Below are 22,670 nucleotides of genomic sequence, written 5' to 3' on the forward strand. Positions count from 1 at the left end.
GGGGAAAGGCGCTGGATGCTGGATCAGGCCTGGGGACTCCCCAGCGAACACCTCTCCACCTCTCCCCGGGCGGGCAGGGGAAAGGCGCCAGATGCCAAGTCAGACCTGGGGACTGGTCCCGTTCAGTTCAGACCTGGAGACTGCTGGGCAGACACCCCTCCTCGGGCGAGGAAAGGCACCGGATGCTGGATCAGGCCTGGGGACTCATCCAAAAACTTTTACATTACAATTCACTACAGTAGCAAAACTGCAGTTATGAGGTAGCAATGAAAATAATTTTATGCTTGGAAGGGTCACATTAGCATGAGGAGCTGTACCAAAGGTTTGCAACATTAGGAATGGCAAGAACCATTCTTACAGGGACTCACTTAAGTCATTTCATTGAACCTCAGAAAAGACTTTGACATTTGGAATTTTGAACAATTTTGCATTTGTTGTCTATAGGTTCTTGGAAGTTGGACTAAATGTTTTAGCCTGAGAAGGCTATGAGTCTATAGGATCCAGTGGCGGAAGGTTGTGGTTTGAATGTGAAGTGGTTTTTGTCAGCCTATGTGTTTCAGTATTGGTTTCCAGGTGGTGGTATTGTTTGCAAAGGATGTAGAACCTTTAGGAAATGGGGTTTTGTTAGAAGTGGCTCACTGAGATGGCCTTGAACCTTTGTAATTCAGGTCTGCTTCCTGTTTTCTGTTTGCTCCATCAAGAAGCAGAGAGAGATGAATTGCTGATGCTTACTCTTTCTTCTTCTCATTCAGTCCAGGACCCTGTCCCTGTGAAACAGTGTTGTACACATAGTGAACTGTCCCACCTCAATTAAACATCTCTGGAAATGCCTTTTCAGGTACAACCAGAAGGCTAAATTTTGTCAAGCTCACAGTCAAGCTTAATTCCCACAGCTACTTTATCACAGAGTACCTCCAATTTCCCTTACCTATCAGTTGTTAAATTGCTGCCTTTCATTTTTCTTACTAAGAGCTAGAATCATCTCTTGCATTATTACCACCATTATTTCAAGTAAGTAGCCATCTTTTATATAAATAAAGAATAGCAAAATTAACCGTATAGTGGGGCAGGAGGCGTCAGTGAATCCTATGTGCATGAGAACTTTAAAAAAAAATGTTAAAGCCAGACAGAAGGATTTTCAATACCTGAAAGTAAAAGCAAAGCAAATACAGAGCTTTTTTTACCCAGAATACCAAACAGGGGTACTGAAAGTTTCCAGAAATAAAGATATTAAGAAACTCCAGGAAAGGAAAGAGCAAGAATTATAGTGACTGAAACTGGACTAGGAACATTTCAGACCCTCCTGGGAAACTTGCTGGTTGATTGATATCAGGAGGGAAAAAGAGAGCTGGTGCTTCCAGGACAGCTGAGTGAAACTAAGTAGCAGCGCCCCCTTCAGGCAGAGTATTGTGCGCAGATTGGAGCAGCTCCTGCGACTCCAGTAATGGGTAGCTCATCCTAAAACATTGACTTTTCAGCATTATGGATCACTGATGGAGAGTTTTTTCAGGTAACCAGATGGAGGTGTGAAGGTCAACTCTGGTGAAATTCAGTTTGTGTTTGTGGTGTCTGGAATTTTAACAGGTGCTTCTCCCATCACACACAGTTGTGAATTCTTAATCAATTCCAATTGAGTGCGTTTTGATTCCATGTTACAGCTGTTGGGGTGGTGAGTCTTGAAACTGAGCCAGTGCACTTGATGTTGATGCTCATGGCCCTGTACAATGTGATCATCAATTCAAAAGGCTTGAAATGCATTACAGAGAGCCCAGATTTCACACATTTACTGTGGTGGCTTTCAAATGATGAAGACTCAGAGGCAAGTTTTTATATTTTTCATTCATACAATCTGTGGTTCTAGAACCAGAAATCTTTTCCAAGTGGCCCTTTGAGTTTGAGCTATCTATCCCCATATTCTGCCATGTCTAAGAGCCATAATTTTGACCCATGAACTGCTGCTCCAGAGCTCCTGGAAGCTTTCTGTGTTCTGAAGAGGTGTGATGGAGCACCAGTGAATTAGTGAATATCCTGTTGTCTCTTCCTCTTCCCAGGTCCTTTGGGTTCAAACTACCACTGTTTACACTGTGTTAGAGTTGGCAAACCATGTCTGACTATAGATGGAATAGTGGATCAACATCTCTCATCTCCTTCGTAGGAGTGTCATACTTGTTAGGTGAGGGGTTAATATTGCCAGAGAGGTGACTAAAAAGAATGCATCCTCTGTAGAGCCCCTGAGTACTTTGGAAATGTTTTCTAGAGTTTCTCTTGCTGCTTCAGTGACTGCTCACACCAGCAGGTCAACCTGCATATGGGAGATTATTTCAGCATCTGCCATGTGGTCAGTGTTCTCCCCGGTGCATTTCTGTGACAAACAATTCTTTCTCTCAGTAGGACCTATAATCCCTCTAATGTGAAGATTTACCTTTAAATCCTTTTAGTAAACTTATTTCCGATGACATTGGACATTTTAATTCTGTGCTTTTGGTGATTCTTTTATTTTTTATATAAAGACTGATCAGTAAAAAAAAAAAAAGGCTGTAGTTGAGTTAATCTTTGGCTGCGATTGTCCTGGATTTTCTACATAAATGCTGATTCCCATGACAAACACATTTCTGAAACACAGAGGACACGGGAACATATACATGGAGAAGAGAAAGCCATGTGAAAATGAAGTCAGAATTGGAAGTATTCTAATAGCCATCATATATGTATGATCAATTTGATATATTTTAGAGGCATTTGGGGAAATAGATTATATTAAAAACAAACTATATACTTATAGCAATCCTTTCTTCCCATTTCTAGCTCTATTTCTCTTTTTTTGGATTTGAATTACCGTATATGTCATTTTCTTATCTGGGATAAGTGTTCTCTTCTCTCTTTATTCTGTGTGATGACTTGTAAATTTGTTACATTTCTAAATGGTACGATTTCAACAATACATTTTAAAATCTCATTTCATATAATTGATTTACATATTTACTTTCAAGGTGATCCCCATAACTAAAAATCATACTTTCTTATTCAAATCAATTTCTTGAGAAAGAGAATGAGACCTCTAGTATTAGAGTCCAAAATAGAATTTGATTATTTGACAGCCATGATGTTTTTGTCACAGTAACAAAACTACCCAAGACTGGGCAAGTTTAAAGAAAAAAAAATGTTCATTTTGGCTTTAAGTTCTGTGAAGCTAGGAAAGTCAGATAACATGGCAAGAGAATCTGTTTGCTTCTGCACTGTACTGAACATTGATAAGTGGAGGAGTGCACCCAGGAGACTACCAGTAATCAATAGCAAGAAAGTCAGTACGTGAAGCCAAACTGGTTTTATAAAGCCCACTGTCTTTCCTAGAGAAGAACACACAGATTGGCCATCCAATATCAAAGGGTCAGTCCTGAAAACATACACACAGGTAATATTATAGGACTGAGGAAGTTGTGCTTATTTATTTAAGAACAGGTGCACATGTAACAATTTTTAGAAGGCCATTATTTTGAAAGAGAGCAAAGTGGTGTGTGTGTGTGTGTGTGTGTGTGTGTGTGTGTGTGTGTGTGTGTGTGTGGTGGGTTAACATAGGAGGAGGGTTTCGAGTGAGAAAAGTGATATAATTATATTTTAACTAAAAAGTATTTTAAAAATCCTGCTCTCATTGTAACCAATCCAGTTCCAAGAGACCTAATGCATTGCTGCAAGGCTGAGGTGAATGTTAGTCACTTAATCACCTTTCACAAGACCTTGCCTTATAAGGATCCTTTCACTGCCCTGTGGTGGTGGTGCAAGCCTCTAATCCCAGCTCTCAGGAGGCAAAGGTAGATTTATGTCTGTGAGCTTGAGCCAGCCTGGTCTACAAAATGAGTTCCAGGGCAGTTAGAGCTATACAGAGAAACTTTTAATTATTATTATTATTATTGTATTGGTGACTAAGTTTTCAATATATGAAATTGAAAGTAAAAATTTCATGTCCTTTTTGTTTGTATTTTGTTTTTAATTTTAATTTTTGTTTTTTTTTAAGGCAGGGTTTCTTGGAACTCACTCTGTAGGCCAGACTGGCCTTGAACACAGAGGTCCACCTGCCTCTGCCTCCCAAGTTCTGGGATTAAAGTGGTGTGCCACCACCTCATGGCAAACTCAAACCCTTTTAATTCCACAATATTAAGCCAAGATCAGAAAGTTATAGAGTTTTATTACTTCTTACAAACTCAAATTCATGGAATTTCACTGTATTAAGACCTATAACATTCTGTTCAATCACAGTAATATGTTTGAACATTTAAAGTTTATATTTCTATATACTTGGTGTACACAAATCGTAGATCTTCCTCTGAGATGCAGATGAAATCTCCTACAGCTGTGGATTAAAAGGGAAAGTCTAAACCCACAACCCATTCTCCTTGACACTAGTTTATCAGATAATGGTTAGGCTGACATAAACATCTGACAAATATACTATCAATGTTTTCCAGAAATCCCACATAAATCTTATAAGATTTCAAAAATGGTAAACATGAATCACTAGCTCATCCTTAGAGGATATACTTAAGAGAAATTTGATAGATGTTTGACAGGTTTATCACAAGTCATTGGACACTTGCACATTAAATATTAAATGGAATTTACTCCTAAAAATATACACACCAGGATACTTTCTACAAATACTATTCAATACTGACATAGGTTTTCTAGATAATACAGGGTAAGGAAAATATATATGTTATAAAGGAGAATACAATATATTATTAGATGTGAAAATTTCTAGATAATACAGATTTCTATTCGTAAAATCCCAGCATATCAAGGCAAAAACTAGTAAAGGAAGTAAATAAAAAGGCTTTAGACCCCCTCACCAAAATATATGAATAGTTATATATCTTATATAAAGTGGTATTTTGTTTATATATAATATATTCATATCCTCATGTATACTATATGTTGTATATATATTATCTTAAATACTTAATACAATGTAAATGCTGCATAAATATTTGTTATACTTATAGTTCAGAAAAGAATTACAAGAAAACAATCCACATGATACTTCAAAACCAATATTTGAATATTTTCAATAGTGATTGATTAATTGATACCATGGATATTGACCCAAAGATATAAAAGCTGACTCTATAAGTGAAATCACATAGTGTTTATCTTTCTGTTTTACTTAGCGACCTTCAGGCTCATCTACATTGTACAAAATAACAAGATGAGCCAGGTGGTGGTGATACATGCCTTTTGTCCCAGGACTGGGGAGTTAGAGGCAGACAGATCTTTAAGTTGGAGAACAGCCTGGCTTATAGGGTTACTTCTGGGACAGCTAGGGCTATGCAGGACAAAAGAGAATTATTTAATTTAATTCCATGGAACATATTTGCACTTTCTGTATTCATTAACATGTTAATGGGCTCTTAGTTTGGTTCCAACTCTAACCAGTTTGGATAATGCTGCATTGAACATAGAACCAGGTCTCTCATTGACATACTTATTTTTCTCTGAATATATACTCAGTAATGGGATTGCTAGATCATTTGTCTTATTTTAAATTTCAGAAAGGTTAATTTATCTATTTCATTTTTTTATGTATAGGTATTTTGCCTGAATGTTTATCTGTGAACCATGGACATGTAGCAATGACAGAGATCATAAGGGGGTGGCAGATTCCCAGGAACAGTTAGAGAATGGATCAGGACAGGGGGAGTAAAGTATGGAGTGTAAAACAAAAACACTTGAGGATCTTTCATAATGTTTTTCTTAATGACTGCATTAATTTACATTTCTACCAATAGTGTAAAAAAAGAATTTTTATTTATTTACCTCCATATAAATACTTCATCTTCTGACAAGAATAATTCTAGCTAGTGCAAGATGATATTCCAGTGTTATTTTAAATTTTTATTTATTTGGTGATAATTGATTTTGAGCACTTTTCATATTCTGTTAGATCTTCATATATCTTCTCTTGAGAATTGTCTAAGTACCTGATAATCCTGTTCCTTTTTTTGACAGTTCTGCAGGGATCATACTCTGGACCTTTGATATGCTAGGTGAATGTTTAATGACTGAACTGGGTCTCCTTTAACCACTTTTAATTAGCTTTTAAAATTACTATTGAGTTGAGTTATTTATATTTGTTAATCTCCTATCAAATGTATCACATTCTCACATCCTCTTCACACAACTTAATTGTAATGGCTTCAGAGGATAAAAAACTTGGATATGATCTAGTATGGACTTAGGTTTTTCCCTAAACCTGCTTTATAGGCTTCTAGAATGCTTCAACCTCCCGTGTAGCCCGCCAACCATAGGCAGGAAAAGAAGAAAGTTTATAGGAAAAGAGGGTTGTGGACCTGTTTACAAATAGTTCTTTGGAGTGATTCCACTCTTTATTGTCAGGATACCACCACCCCAGTCTAATAGCAAACACCAAACATGATCAGTAGCAGCAGCTCAATCCACCAGAAACCACAGGGTTATGTAGAATCTGCTCGAGTCAGCAGAAGTTGTTGGCGAAGACCAGGGAAGCCGTGCTTGGCCAGGGAAGGCCGTCGGAGACCAGAGAAGGGTAGTAAAGGGTAGCAATGCGAAAGCAACCTCTCACTGTTTATGGGATTCCATTTATACCCTTTTCAAACATCACGGACCAACAAAATATCACATGTCGTCTCATCTGTCTGCTTCAGCAAAATATCCTCTCACAAGACAGCTTCCAGAAAAACATCACATGCCACAACTGAGTTTCCAAGGAAATCAGAAATTTCGACTTCAGTCTAGAGTTTCAAGGATAAAATTAAAAAGTCACAAAGGCCATGAAAAGTGAGTGAGCTGGCAGATTTCCTGAAATAGGAAAATAAATACAGAAATTAAGGCTTCGTGAAATAGGAAAATAAATACAGAAATTAAGGCCACATCAAAAGTACTAAAGCAGTGAACAGCCAACCCCTGCTGTCATACAGTCAAGGGAGAGGGTGGGAGAGGTTCAGTGGAGCACTTCTTCATTACTGTGTGTGAGCCTTGTGATTGATACCAGCACTATAAAAAAACAAAGAAGAAACAACAAAAACAAAAGCAAAATTGAAAAGCAATGTATGATAAGACTGAAAATATTATGGGAAATGAGAAATAAATTCAGGGAAATAACAAATAAATTCAACAAACTTAAAAAGTGTAGTTTGAAGCAGGAAAGGACATCTAATATATTCTCAGTGTTCTTAAAGAAATAAAATACATGCTAAGGGGGGAAAATACAAAGGCATTATTCAGGAGGAAATGTGAAGCCAGGGCTGGTGGTACACAGTTTTGATCCCAGCACTCAGAAGGAGGAGGAGGCAGGTGGATCTCTACGAGTTTGAGGCCAGCCTGATTCACATTGTGAGTTTTATGACAGCCAGAGCTACATAGAGAGACCGTCTCAAACAAACAAACAAATGAAAAACAAACAAACAAAGAAAAATTAGATTTTGAGGAAAAAAAGGATATTGGAATTTGACTTTCAAGAATATCTTTCAGGACAGCAGATAGGCAGTAAGAGTGGTTCGCCCTTAACAGTCAAACTGCAATTTTGAGATATAGGATTATACATATAGTACCCAGGACAAAGGGGCTTGTGCTTTCTTTTCCTTTTCAGCTGGTTGACTACTTCTGAGGGCCATGATTCAGATTTCTATGGTCAGACTTCTCACTCTGCTAGACTTGATTTGGGTACCCGATTAAGCTATTTTACAGGGTTAAAAATTACTTAATGTGAAAGTGATGTTCTATCTGTTAATTTTCATAGCTATCTTTCTATCCACGACTCAAATGAGATCCTTTGAAAGTGACTGCCTATGACAGTTTAAACAGAGAGATAGCAAAAAGAAAAACTAAAAAAAAAAAAATGTGATGTTGGCTATGATTTTTTTGTGAAAATTTCCCATGCTGATTCTCTCTGTGTTTTTCTTTCCCTTACATCTTAATCCACCCCCCCTCCACCACACACACACACTCCTGGACACAGCTCAGAATTTCTAAACCTGATGTAATTGCAGGTTTGACTTCAGGTCCAAAACTAAAGAGAACTTCTCAGATGCATACAACTTTCCAGCTGTATTTGTTCTGCTGTGAATACACGGGAAAATGGAAAGAATAATCTACATCCCTAAGGAGGCACCCTCGCTAGGCTAGGCTAAGAGGAGAAAGTGCAAATACTACCCCCGGCAGATGAACAGATCATTCACTGTGTTTTGGAAATTTGGTGAGGAACAAATTCAGTTGTATGGGCTGCTTTACATCTGGCAAAATCTGTTAGTGATGTCCACACCGTGTTGTGAGTCTTGCTTTACTTTTTGTCTCAAATTTGGTAAAGTTTGCTTTGATTGGTGAAGCAAACCAGTGAGGACACATTTGCCATTTTCACTGCGCTGTGTTGCTTCCTGTTATTTCTAGTTCCCCAGTGAGATCAAGAATTGGCCTGTGATGCCCGGGGCAGGGGGTGGTGGTAATTGGTATTTAGTGGAACACTGCAGTTAATAATTCCACTTTTGGTCTTAAGAGGAGAATGCGGAAGTTGTCCATTTAAATCAGCAAATTAAAAACAGAAAATTTCACACATACATAAAAGTCGAGAGAATTGTGTGATTAACACACACGTGCAGTCATTCACATTCAAAAATTGTTACTAGTTAAGTACAATATTGTGGGAACTTCTGGTTTTGATCCCATTCAGGTTTTGCCTTGCAAATTTTGATCCTCGGGGACTCTGAACAACTTTATCAAATGAAAGATTTGAATGAGCAATTTAGTGTTTAATATTTAATTAGCTCATTCTTTTTCAGCTCACCCTTCAGGGAAAGAGGCTGACTGCAGGATGCTAGGTAACACGTGTACTTCCCTCCCCCCTTAAATAGAGATACTTCTCGTAAAACTGGGCACTATTCTCTGCAGATCAGATTAAAAGTGAAAGCTGCTTCTGTTTGCTGCCTTCTAATGTTTGCAGGGAATGAATTTTGGGTCCTGGCCGCACTGTGCTGAAGAACACCAGTCAGTGCTTTCTTTTTCTCCACATGGTCATAGGTCCTCTTTGGGGACACTTGGCAAGCTTGCGGTTTTGCTTCTTAGTTTTGATTGGTTGATGACATCTTATTCTCTCCAGAGTCTTGGGTGGCTTGCAAAGGAAAGGGCGGGTAGTTACTCCTAAAGGAAGAGAAACGGGTTTGCGGAAAGATCGGAGCACAGAACTTTGCTCCTGCTGGTTCCACTGCCTCTAAAAGCCTGAATCTAGAGGAAGTTTGAAATTAACACCAGTGTTGGTCCTCAGAGACCCGCCTTGTCGCTCCATATTGAACCAGCAGTAGCTGGTCAACTGCCACAAGGAAACATCACTAGCAGGATGCGTGTCAGTTCCTCCAGCATCTTTCAAGTCCAGACCAGCGTTAGAGGTCCAGAGCCTCCCCACCGGGGCAGTTTACCTCTGCACCCCTAGGCGGCGCTGTGTTCCTCTGCACCCAGCACAGCTATCAGCCTTGCTGGGGCGGAACGCCAGTGGCCGCATCACTTAGAGCTTGCAATGCAAGCTGGCGGAACAGCTCGCGCATTTTCCAGTCTCCTCCTCTCCAGGAGTTCAGAGCATGGTCCTGGGTCGCAGCAGCTGGAGCGTGGACGCCGAAAGGGAGGATGGTGGGCTGGGGAATGGCGGTTCTGTATTGGTGGGTCTCTTGCGGTGCTGCGGCAGGACAGCTGGAGTATTCGGTGTTGGAGGAGACGGAACCGGGAGTTACTGTAGGCAATATCGCCTCGGACTTGAAGCTGTCACCGGCTGTTCTGTCCGTGCGGAACTTTCGCTTCCTTTCCAACCACAGAGAGCCCTACTTCGGAGTGGATCTGGGTAGCGGTAGCTTGGTGGTTCAAGAGCCAGCGGACCGCGAGCGGCTGTGCCCGGCCAAAGCTTCTTGCATCCTGACATATGAGCTAATGTTCGAGGACCCTCTGGAGCTGCACAAAATACGTGTTCGCCTTCTAGACACCAACGACAATTCACCCCTCTTCCCTGCTGGAGATGTGCACCTGCACATCCCGGAGTTCCTGCCACTCGGAGCCCGGTTCATTCTTCCAAATGCCCAAGATGCTGATGAGGGAAGCAACGGCGCGCTAAGTTACAGCCTAAGCATTAGCCTGCACTTTCGCCTGGACATGGGGTCGCGGGTCGATGGTAGCAAATACCCAGAGCTGGTGCTGGAGAAAGCGCTGGATAGAGAGCAGCGGGACACCCACCTGCTGGTGCTCACTGCTCAGGATGGTGGCCTGCCTGCACGCTCTGGGGCCGTTCAAGTCACTATCACTGTGGTGGACACCAACGACAATGCACCTGTATTTGAGCACTCCGTATACAGTACCAAGGTTCCAGAGACTGCACCCAATGGAACTGTGCTATTCCACGTTCAAGCCTTGGATCCAGATGAAGGATCCAATGGAGAAGTGTGGTACTCCTTAAGCAATAGCACACCAGCAGAGCTGAGGCACCTCTTTCACATACATCCTAAAAGTGGGGAGGTTCAGGTAGCTGCTTCACTAGGTCCACCAGAAACTTTATTGGAAGCATTTGTTGAAGCAAGAGATGAAGGTGCTTTTAGTCTAGCTACCACTACTAAACTGCTTGTAGAGGTGACTGATGTGAATGATCATGCCCCCCAGATGGACTTCATGACCTTCTCCAGCCCAGTACTCGAGGATGCAGCTCCTGGCACAGTCATTGCTCTCCTTAGTGTAAAGGACGAGGACCTAGGTTCCAATGGTAAGGTCACTTGTAGCATGTCCAGCAAAGGCCCCTTTCAGTTAAAGGCTTCCTTTGATAGCTTCTACAGATTGCTGACCGATGGGCCCCTGGATAGGGAGCAAGCAAGTGAATACCAGATCTTGATCTCTGCTTCAGATGGTGGATCACCCCCATTAAGCACCCGAAGGACACTCACGGTGTCAGTGGCTGACGTGAATGATAACACACCAAGCTTTCCTCAACCACAACAGGAACTTTTTGTGGCTGAAAACAATAGCCCAGGAGTTTCTTTAGGCAGTGTGTTCGCTCAGGACCCAGACCTGGGGGAGAATGGCCTTGTCTTTTATGAGCTGTTGGATGTCATTTCTGAAGGGATGCCAGTTTCCTCCAGCTTGGTGGCAGTGGAACAAACCAGCGGTGTTATCACTGCCAAAACTTCCTTTGACTTTGAGCAGCTCAGGGGGTTTAACTTCCAAGTGGAAGGCCGAGATGGTGGCATTCCTCCCAGAAGTGCAACAGTGATTGTGAACTTGTTTGTGGTAGACAGGAATGACAATGCACCAGACATCTTGTTTCCCTTGCCTAGAAATGGCTCTATCCCAGTGGAAAGAGTGCCCCGCTCTGCCCGAGCTGGACACCTGGTCACAAAAGTGGTAGCAGAGGATGCAGACAGTGGTTCCAATGCCTGGCTCTCCTACCACATTTCTCAGGCTTCTGACTCTAGTCTTTTCAGAATTTCAGTCAACACCGGAGAGCTGCGTACTGCACGGTTAGTTTTTCCCACTGATGCGGTTGAGCAGAGCGTGGTGGTAGTGGTTCAGGACCACGGAGAGCCACCGCTTTCCTCCTCTGTTAGTCTGGGTGTGCTGTTGAGCAACACTGCTCCTCAGGTCATTCCAGACTTTGAAGATATCTGGGAACCAAGAGCACAGCTTTCTGCCCGGAACTTGTACTTGATAATAGCCCTGGTCTGCATTTCCTTTTTATTTCTGGGGTGCTTGTTTTTCTTTGTGTGCATCAAGTTGAACCAGAGCCCAGATTGTTGCTCTCAGAACTTCTGTCATTCGCCAGAAAATGAGAGACATGAGAGGATGATGGCTTCTAGTCCTTGGGTGACATCAGCCACAATAGATGTCACCACAGTCGAGAGACTTTCTCAGACATATCTCTATCAAGCCTCTCTGGGACCTGGTTATGGTAATAACAGCTTGCTCTTGCATGGGAAATACAAGGCTGCTGATCTGAGAAATCTGGCCCCTGGTATAGGACTGAATTTGCCAATATCCTGTGTTCAGATTCGGAATAGGAAAGGGGATCATTCAAATGTGGATGCCGTGGTAAGCACATCTTATGTGGTTTGACTTCTCTGGCAAGGAGATAGTTACAGGCTATGTTCTAGGATATTTCTTAGATGAGTCTTTCTTTGGTTTATGTGTAACCATTTGTTTCCTTTCTCAGTCTGTCAAGAATTCTGGCAACTTTCATTAGAATACTGTTTTAGACCTCAAGGAATTTAGTTATTTTTTTTTATAAATTAAATGTTAAAGACTGATTATTTTGTGTGTGTGTGTGTGTGTGTGTGTGTGTGTGTGTGTGTGTGTATCCATGTACAGGTGTGAAACATGGAGTGTCTGTGGATATCAGAGAAAACTAGCTTTCTCCTTCTATCATGTGGGTTCTGGGTACTGGACTCAAGTTGTCAAGCATCTTTACTTGATGAACCATTTCATAGAGTTTATTCCTGAGAAACACTAAAAGCTATCAAAATCTATACTAATAATGTGGAATAGCATCCTAAAATTAAAGATAAAGGAGTGCTGGAGTGTTCCTTGGGCAACAGATATGAGAGAGCTTCCTCACAGAATCCTAAAGTGAAGAGCCATGTGAGTACACATGTCATGAACCAAACACAGAAGACACACTCAGATCACTACAGTACTTCATGGAAAGAGGATCATTACTCGAGGTAGAAAGTAAATTTCAGTGGGCGCGTATCAAAGATAGTGATAAAACTTGAGTGAATTTCTGGATGGAAGGAAGGAATCAAAGACAGATTCACAGAAGAGATGAGATTTGCCTTTGGTCTTGAATGATATTTAATAAAATATGGCATATTCTGTATCCTGTACTTTTTCTGAGTATCATTAGGGCAAATTCTCTTTGAGAAATACTGCTTAGATATAGATAATAACTCCACAATGCTTTGTAAATGCATAAAAGTTACAAGCATATCTCAGAATGCCTATTTATATTGATATAATGAAGGTAAATGTCTCGACCTTTATTTTGTATTTATTAAGCATATTTTTCCAAAAAGAAAAATTAGCACTTTTTGTCAGACATATATGAGTCTTCAGAGTTATCTTTATTTTTCAAAATTCATTCAACATGGACTCAATTTTCTTATTATTTTAGGAGTTCCTGTATTTGAGAGTGACATACCTAATACAAGTTAAGTAAAATACTTCAGTGGCTTTTAGAATTTCAACAAAATTGAATGGAGTTAAACCAATGCAGTTTACACCATTACTATTATACATTATTATTTTCTGCTCTATTCTTGAAATAATCATGGAAACAAGAAATTATGAACACAGACATCAAGGAAGTAAACCAAAGCATTCCTTGTTTTACTCTCCTAAGAAATTAGGGGAAATGGCTTGAGAATTATTCCTCTCTCAAACAATTATGGTACTATAAGTACAAAAGATTCAAAGTATCATAATTTTATATACCATTTCACATGCTATGATAAAAGCTAAATGTAAACTATACCCACTGAATGAATTAATAAGTGTACAAATAATGGACTGAAATACGAACACTTCAACATGTACCTATAGTTAATAGTTTAATGGCTATTTCCAAATATAATGAACGTATTTCTGAATACAAGGAAATGGTTAGGCAGAGAAACTTTCTGGTCCTAAAACTAGCATGAAAACACTTCAGTGTTAAATTCTGGAATAAGTGTGATTCCAATTCCTTAGATGGCTAAGGAATCAAGAGAGTCACATATTACAATATGAAACTTGCAGAAATTGCTACCTATAAAATCTCACTGTTAGGGGAGGAAATTTCAGTGTGCCAATGTTAACCATTCAAGCATCAAAGTACTTAAAATGTAAATACAATTAATTTACTTAATTTCTTTCTGTTTTGCTTTGTTTTGACACTGTGGTTTCAGTATGTAACCCTGGTCTGGAACTTACTGTGTAGACCAGGTTAACATCTACCTCACAGAAATAAGCCTAGATCTGCTTCCCAGGTGCTGGAAACAAATGTATAGGCCATCATTACTTGCTCATTGCTTTTGCGAAAAAGAGAGATGAGGATACTAGGGATAAGGATAGTTTGAGAAATGGGTTTGACTAGAAAAGAGAAATGTTAGTAAGACATAATAAATGCCAATGGATATGGAATTTTAAAAGAAAACTGAGGCCTTTATTTTTTTTAAAGTAGGCTGAACAGATGCTTCAGCATGTGAGAGTACTTGCTATGAAACCATGACAACTTAATTTTGAATTGCCACCATCCATGCAGCACTGAAGGCATGCCTACAAACTGTACTTGTGTTGGTTGGCAGAGACAGGCTGGTTCCGAACCCTACAGGGCTAACTGGACAAGCCTAAGTATGAGTCCGGTTCAGCGAGAAACCCTGTCTTATTTCAGGTAGAAGACCCTCCATCTCCCCCTCTAGCTTCTGCATGTGGAGCAGGGGTGCATACATCTGCAGGTCCACATGAATGCATTGCCTCCCACTGTAAAAGAAGCTAAAAAATAATGGTCAAGAAAAAAGGCCCCTTTCACATTTTGATTTTCTATGAAAGATAAAGTGGCAGGGTTATGTGGAGTCATCTGTTTATATTTTGTTAATTTCAAAGTTGTTTTCTCCTTTTAGTTGGTTTGCAATACATTGACAATTTATAATATCAAAAGTTGTCAGCTTAAGAAATTCAGTCAAACATGGATTTCACCTTCATCTCCCATACTGAAACTGTGTAACAGACACAAACAAAATTGATCTACTGTGCAACAAATAATGTACATCTTGTCATTGTCTTGTTTTGTTTTTCTGCTAATGTAGACCCAATTCCTTAAGTTGGTATCAAGGAAGATAACTGTGGTGGGTAAATTTGGACTTTCCATTTATAATTGAACTATTGGCAATTTTTTGGAAAACAGTACTGTAGCAAAATTGGATGGACAGCATAAAAGTAGTCTTTAATATATTAAAGCTACTGGATTGAGCATCTCATTGCCATATTAAGGTGTTACTATTCAAGAATAAATAGAGCATAGCATACTTGCAATGTGACATGTTTACAGAGTAATAGAATACATTTGACATTCAAAATGTGTTTATTTTATTGTTGATATCCAGTTGTAAGTAGACTACCACAGGTTAATTAGATATTTCCTTGTAACTATTTTGACTTTGATGATACTGGTCATTCTTTAAAACATTTTAGATTGCTGTAACTTAAAAACTTCATTTATATAGTACTTATTGTAAATTAGGGACAGTCAGATAGGTAAAAAAGAAAGTCAGCATTTTTATTGATTATGGTTTTCTGTAATGTCTCCTTCTGTTGCCAAGAGAAGTTTCCTTGATAAGGGGAAAGTGCTACACTTGCCTGTGGGCATAAGGATAAATATTTAGAATGTAGTTTCAGATTATACTGACTTAGTAAAGTGGCAGTTCTAAGTTCTTCGATATCCATGTCTTTAACTAACCTGGCTTGTTGGCTAGATTTCTGGTACCAAGCATGATATCACTCTTTCTGAGCAGGTCTTAAGTCCAATTAGAGAGCTGTTGGTTTCTGCCGAGATACATGTACCAATATCGCACCCTTATGGTTATCATGCCATGCAGATCATTATTGTGGTTTATAAGCATCATAGCTGGATAGAATTCTTGGTTGATTTTCTCATATGAAAGCTTGCAGACTTGTGGAGCCCATCCCTAATGTATAAATTTACAACACGACTCCTGTACTTAAGGCCTAAGATCATTGTGGAAGGGGAGGTAGAAAGATGTTAAGCGCCAGAATAGGGGAGTTTGCTCCTGGAAATGTCAGAAATGATACCCATAAAGTTTTTCCAATATGGTTGCATAAATAAAATCTGAACAAAGGTGACACAAATAGACATGCTAACATGGAAGGTGGGAAACTCATGGGGCCCCTTAACCCTACACAAAGAGTGTCAGGCAACTAAGAAGTTCTGAGAGTTAGATAAAGAGTCTTCCCCAGGGAAAGGCATGCTAATTAGTTATACAATACCAAAGGGTCAGTACTGAAAACATGCATATAAGTAACATTATACAGACTAAGCAGGCTATTGTTGTATTATGTATTTATATAAAAAACCCTCATTTATATAGTATAATAGAGAAATTTGGGTAGGTAATTTTTTTATATATTATATATACAATAATACATATTGTTTTAAACAATAAAAAGGAGGACTTGAATTTGAATTAGAGCAAGGAGGGGTATATGGAATGGCTAGGAGGGAGGAAAGGGAAGGGGGATATGGTAAAACTATATTATAATCTCAAAAAATAAAAAAGAAATAATTTAACCAGAAGGATAGCATTATAGCTTGAGTGGACATACAAGAAAAGCAATACCTAGAAATATGTGAGCGGAAAAGTATTGATAATATGTCTGACATGTTAGTGATCTATTGATTTATTTTGTTGCCTTCAAGTTTGCAGTTAGAGGGAAACAGTAGTATTCACTTATATGGGCTGCATTGAGAACTAACTACTTGCTAAAAGGTTTTTTGTATATTGTTCAAATGCATATAAAATATTAACATTTGTAAGAACATAAAATATATATGGAGTGCAGTCTAAGCTCCTGAATACAATATTATGGGTTATTGATAAGAGTAATTAAAGCAAGCAAACAAGCAAACAAACAAACAACAAAACCTACAACAAGGTAATGATGAAAGGGACCATTCATTTTGCTCCCAGAGAGTTTTGATTTGTTTGGTTTTTGCCATGTAGTTCTCTTTTTCATTGAAAAGTTTTATTGTAACACCCCCCCCCTGCAAATTCTGCCATATCCTCCCCACTTCCTTACCCACTTAACTTATGTGTTTTCATCTTTCAAAAAACAAGAAAAGCCAGGCGTGGTGGCGCACGCCTTTAATCCCAGCACTTGGGAGGCAGAGGCAGGNGAGTTCGAGGCCAGCCTGGTCTACAAAGTGAGTTCCAGGACAGCCAGGGCTATACAGAGAAACCCTGTCTCAAAAAACCAAAAAAAAAAAAAAAAACCAACAACAACAAAACAAAAACAAGAAAAATACCCTCAAGAAACAAACACAATAAAAACCCAAGTAACAAAACACAAAATGAAAATAAAAACAAGTGAGCAAAAGATTAACAAGTTAAAAAGTCTAAACAAAGCAAAAATGAAGTTAAAAGCTTGAAATACTATTGGGTTTGTTTTTTGTTGACCAACTAACTTCTCCTGGGCATGGGGCCTTCCCTGGAGTGTGATTTACATAGCCAGTGAAAACTGATTTTCCCCCACCCCCGTGGCTAGTGTATATCAACTGAAGATCTTTAGGGGTGGGACCCTATGTTCACCCTCCCCAACTCCAGTGCTTGGACCTTGTTGGGGTTGAACTTACTCAGGCCTTAGGCATGCTGCCAGTCTTTATATGAGTTTATATATCCTGTTGTGTCTGGGATTCTGCTTCCTTAGAGTCTTCCATTATCTCTGGCTGTTGTAATCTTCCATTTCTTCTTCCACACAGACACCTGCACCTTGAAGGGGGAGGTTTAATGAAGAAATGAGTGCTCCAATGTTTCTCACTCTTTGAGTACTGTCCAGTTGTGGGTCCCTGGGTCAGTTCCCATCTACTGCAAGAAGATTCTTTGATGTGGGCTGAATGAGGCCCTGATCTATGGGTTTAGCTGTATGTCACCAGGAATCATTTCATTGCTGTGTTCCTTTTGCAGAACAGTATGGTAGGTTTGCCCCTAGACTCATGGCTGATCTAGTCTCAGGTTCTTGGCCACATTAGTAGTGAAGTTATGGGTTCCATGCCATGTAATGGGCCTTAAATCCAATTTTAAAATGGGATCTGATTACTCTCATAACATCTATGCCACTATTGCTCCATATATCTTCAGTCAGACTGCTGATGTGGGTTGCAGGGCTTATAGGTTGGTGATATCAATTATTACCTTTATCATACAGTAATACACAGAGAACCATGTGTGCCATGACTCTAGTCAGTAGGGGTGAATCTTTTAGTTAGACACAAACTTGACTTTTCCATGTTGAATGGTATAAATAAATGCTGTCTTCAGTAGTAGAGTCTTAGCATAGGTTGTTGAGAGTACCAATAGCTCTGGCAATTGCCTGTGATGTTTAGGGTTTTCCAAAGGACTCCTAGCCAATGACTCAAGAAATAACTGATTTTTGGAACTGGAGGTTTCACTGGTGGCATAAGATATCTACATGGAGAGTTCTCTCCCCTATTATTTGGTAACTTTCTCTTCTATAAGAGTCAGTATATATGGCCTTATCTCAAGGTACTTGATCCATTTGTAATGGGGTTTTATGAAGGGTGACAGATATGGCTCTTTTGGCATTTTTTTTTTTTACATACATGCATCCACTTTTACCAGAATCATTTATTAAAGATTCTGTCTTTTATTCTGGCATGTATTTTCAATTTGAGCTGGTGAGAATGCTCAGCGGTTAAGAGCACTGATTGCTGTTCCAGAGGTCCTGAGTTCAATTCCCAGCAACCACATGGTGTCTCACAACCATCTCTAAGGGGTTCCGATGTCCTCTTTGACAGTGTACTCATGTACATTAAATAAATAAATAAATAAATAAATAAATAAAAAAATAAATAAATAAGTAAATAAAATCTTTTTAAAAAGATTTCCCTTTAGAAAAAGACATAAGGTTTTTGGACTTATAATCTGAGTGTTGGTGGACACTCACAGTAGGTGGACTTATGTCTGAGTTTAACTTGTTTACACTGATCAATGTGTTTGTTTTTGTGCCAACACCATACTGTTTTTGTTACTATAGTTATCTAGTACAATTAGAGATTGGAGATGATGGATGATACTCCCAGCAGTTTTTTATTATTTAGGATTGTTTTAGATGCCCTGGAGTTTTTGTGTTCCTCTATGGAATTGAGGATTATTTATTGAATTTCTGTGAAGCGTTGTGTTGGAATTTGAATGAGACTTGAATTTAGTCTGTAGATTGTCCTTGATGGATTAACCATTTTCACTGTATTTATCCTACCAGTTCATAAATATGGGAGATCTTGATATTTTCCTCACTTGCTTTCTTCAATAAAATATTTGCTTAGTTAGAATTACCCCAACATAATTTTGAGGCTTCTGTTAGAGATCCTGTTTCCCTGATTTATTTCTGTTTGTCATTTGTATATAGGAGGACTACTGATTTTTTTGTGTTAATTTTGCAGCCTGTTTCTTTGCTGAAAGTATTTATGAGCTATATAAGTTTCCTGGTGGATCCTTAAGGTCATATATGCATAAATCATATTATCTGCAAATAAAGGTATTTTGACTTCTTTTTTCATATTTGTAGCCTCTGGATCTTCTTCAGTTGTCTTATTGTTCTAGCTAAGACTTCAGGTACTATTTTGAGTAGATGTGGAGTGGACATTGTTGCCATATTCCTGATTTTCATAGACATGCTTTGAGTTTCTCTCCACTTAAGTTGACATTGGTTATGGGCTTCAAGCAAACTACCTTTATTATTTTGAGGAATGTCTCTTGTATCCGTGGTCTTTCCAGGACATTTATGATGAAAGCATGTTGGGTTTGTCAAAGACCTTTTGTACATCTAATGTTATATTCATGTGGTATTTTCTTTCATTATGTTTATATAGTAGGATATATTTGTTGATGCACATATGTTGAACTATTCTGCTCTGGGTTAAGGCAACTTGATTATTTTATATGTTCATGAATTGAGTTTGCAAGTGTTTTATTGAGAATATTTTTATCTATGTTCATAAGGATATTAGTCTCCAATCTTGTTTTTGTTGTTGGTTTTTTTTTAATCATAGTGGCATTGTAAAAAGAAGTAGGAAATGTTCCTTCAGTTTTTATTTTCAGAATAATGAAGAGTATTGGCCTTAGTTCTTCTTTGAAAGTCATATAGGATTCTGCCCTGAATCTATCTGGCCCTGGACTTTTTTGTTTGTTTCTGAGACTTTAATTACTCCTTCTATTTCACTAGGGGTTACATATCTGTTTAAATGTATTTAATCTTGATTTAACTTTGGTAAGTCATATATGTCAAAATCTCCATCCATTTCTTCTAGATGATATGGTTATATTTTTATGTTGTGTTTTGTGTTCATTTGTTTATGTGACATTTCCAACTTATTGAAGTACATATTTTAAAAATTTGTCATTTTGCTTTTCTAAATTTTTCTGGTGTCTTTTGTAATGCTCCCTTTCATCTCTAATTAATTTGAATTTTTTCTCTCCCCATTTAAAGTTAATTTGGTTGAGGACTTGTCATTCTCCTTGATTTTCTCAAAGAACCAATCCTTGCTTTATTTTTTAACATTAGTTTTGTTTTATTTAATTGATTTAAATCCCAAGTTTGATTCTTTCTTGCCATTTACTCTATTGGGGTCTTATTTCTTCTTGTTTTACAGCTTTCAGGTGTGTCATTATGTTTCTAATTACAAAATTTCTCTAGTTATTTTTTAAAGTATTTTATTTGTTATTTTTTAAAAGATTTATTTCTTTATTATATGTAAGTACACTGTAGCTGTCTTCAGACACTCCAGAAGAGAGCATCAGATCTTGTTACAGATGGTTATAAGCCACCATGTGGTTGCTGGGATTTGAACTCCGGACCTTTGGAAGAGTAGTCGGGTGCTCACTGAGCCATCTCACCAGCCCCTTATTTGTTATTTTTAAATTACAGCCATTGCCCCCCTGCTTCTAGTCCCACTGGCAGTCTGTATGTAGAAGAAAGAAAATAGACCCATAGTTATCACTTTGCACAAAGCTCAGTTCCAAGTGGATAAAATCTCTCTAGTGTTTTGGTGTGGATACTTAGTGCTAGAAACTTGCCTTTTGGAACCACCACATTGCTATTGTCTCCCATGGGTTTGGGTACATTGTGTTTTCATTTTAATTCAACTCTGAAAAGATTTTAAATTGTCTTCTTGATTTCTATGAGTTTGTAAACTTTCATTTGTTGTTGATATCCAACAATAATCCATAGTGTTAACATAGATTGTAGAGTGTTAGTTCATTTTTTTTGATGTTTCATTTATATGCCTTTGATTTTTGGAAATTTGTTAATTCATATAAACATTTAAACATTTTGACATAGAGTTGTTCATAATGTCCTCACATGATCTTTTTCACATCTTCAGGGCCTGTGAACTCAGCCCTCATTTCAATCCTGCTGTGACTTAATGTCTCCTCTTTTCATGACTTGATTCAGAAGTAATTTGTGATTTACATTAGCCTTTCAATGTTGTCGTTTGGTTTCTGAGTTTCTTTTTCTTATGAATTTGCATTCTAGTTCATTAGTTTTTGCTGTTTACTTTTTTGCTCAGATATTGTTTTTTATTCAATTCATTATTTGTTTTGTTTTGTTTTGTTTTTTGCTCAGCTTATTGATTTTTAGGCTTTTGGCATTTCTAATTATGCATTTTAGACTGTAATTTTTTTTTTACTTAATGTGACATTAGCTTTCCTAGGTAATTCTTATTTTAGAAATATTTGATTGGAGCATAACATACACCACAGTTCATATTTTATAAATACAAAGATTGATGAAGAATCCAAATCCAACACAATTAAGCCACCACCAGAAAAATTAAATAAATCAAATGCAATCAGCACCCTAAATGTCCATGTTATCATAACTTGCTTTTGTAATGTAGACATTTTGAGGTATAATATATAGCATATATTAATCATGTCTAATCTAATAATCACATTAACCATATATTATTTCATAATATGGTTATATTTTTATGTTGAGTTATTTTATTCATTTGCTTATATGACATTCTACCAGGCTATTATTTATTGCAATAATTCATCTGTTAGATTCAGAATTTTATTATACAACTATACCATACCTTAATTAGTCTTTTTCTCTATTGGTAAACTTTTTTCAAGTTTTTCTTTTATTACTGTTAAAAGTTCTTCAGCACACACTGTTTGCTGCATGTATTTTTGTATTTCTGTTGAATATAAAATTAGTTGTGCATATTTCTTGGTAATAAGGTATGAGTATGTTCTGCTTGAATAGATGCTGCTCATCATTTCCCAAATTAGTGGTTGCCTTTTGTGCAGCAGCATTTGAGAGTGCTAGTCATTCCACATTCATGTAATACTTAGAATTAGGGATATGACTAATAATGTACCATTTAGTTCTAGATATATTTTTCACTCAGTGCAGTAAATATAGCAGTGGTTTCATAAATTACAGTTAGAATGATGTCTTAGGGTTTTCACTGTGAAGAGACACTGTGACCAAGGCAGTTTCTAAAAGAACAACATTTAATTGGGGCTGGCTTACAGGCTCAGAGCTTTAGTTCATTATCCTTATGGTGGCAAGCATGGCAGAATCCAGGCAGGCATGATGCTGGAGAAGTTGAGAGATCTACATCTTGTTCCAAAGGCAAACAGGAGAAGATTGGCCCCCATGTGGCTAGGAGGAAGGTATCAAAATCTACCCACATAGTGACATACTTCCTTCAACAAGGCCACACCTACTCCAACAAGACCACACCTCCTGGGCCACACCCCATGAGCAAAGCATATTCAAACAACCATATTCCACTCCCTGCACCCCATAGGCTTGTTCAAACACATGAGTTTATGGGTGCCATACATAGCCATAGTATAATACAAAATACATTTAGTCCAACT

The 22,670-nt window shown here is 38.3% G+C and overlaps 1 protein-coding gene across 11 annotated transcripts in view; it reads left to right on the forward strand.

Annotated features, from left to right (window-relative positions):
• LOC110333405 (protocadherin alpha-4) overlaps window positions 1-22,670 on the forward strand; it is a 229,917-nt gene that overhangs the window by 129,446 nt on the left and 77,801 nt on the right. The window contains exon 1 of one of the 11 annotated variants that reach the window (XM_029546753.1): window positions 9,576-12,078. The exons of the other annotated variants lie outside the window; for them this stretch is intronic. Within the exon in view, the coding sequence (XP_029402613.1) occupies window positions 9,643-12,078 (2,436 nt within the window). The 5' untranslated portion in view covers window positions 9,576-9,642. Of the gene's footprint in view, window positions 1-9,575; window positions 12,079-22,670 lie in introns of those variants that run through there. 11 annotated transcript variants of the gene reach the window in all.

This window comes from Mus pahari, chromosome 15, assembly GCF_900095145.1.
Source record: "Mus pahari chromosome 15, PAHARI_EIJ_v1.1, whole genome shotgun sequence".
Lineage (NCBI taxonomy): Eukaryota > Metazoa > Chordata > Mammalia > Rodentia > Muridae > Mus > Mus pahari.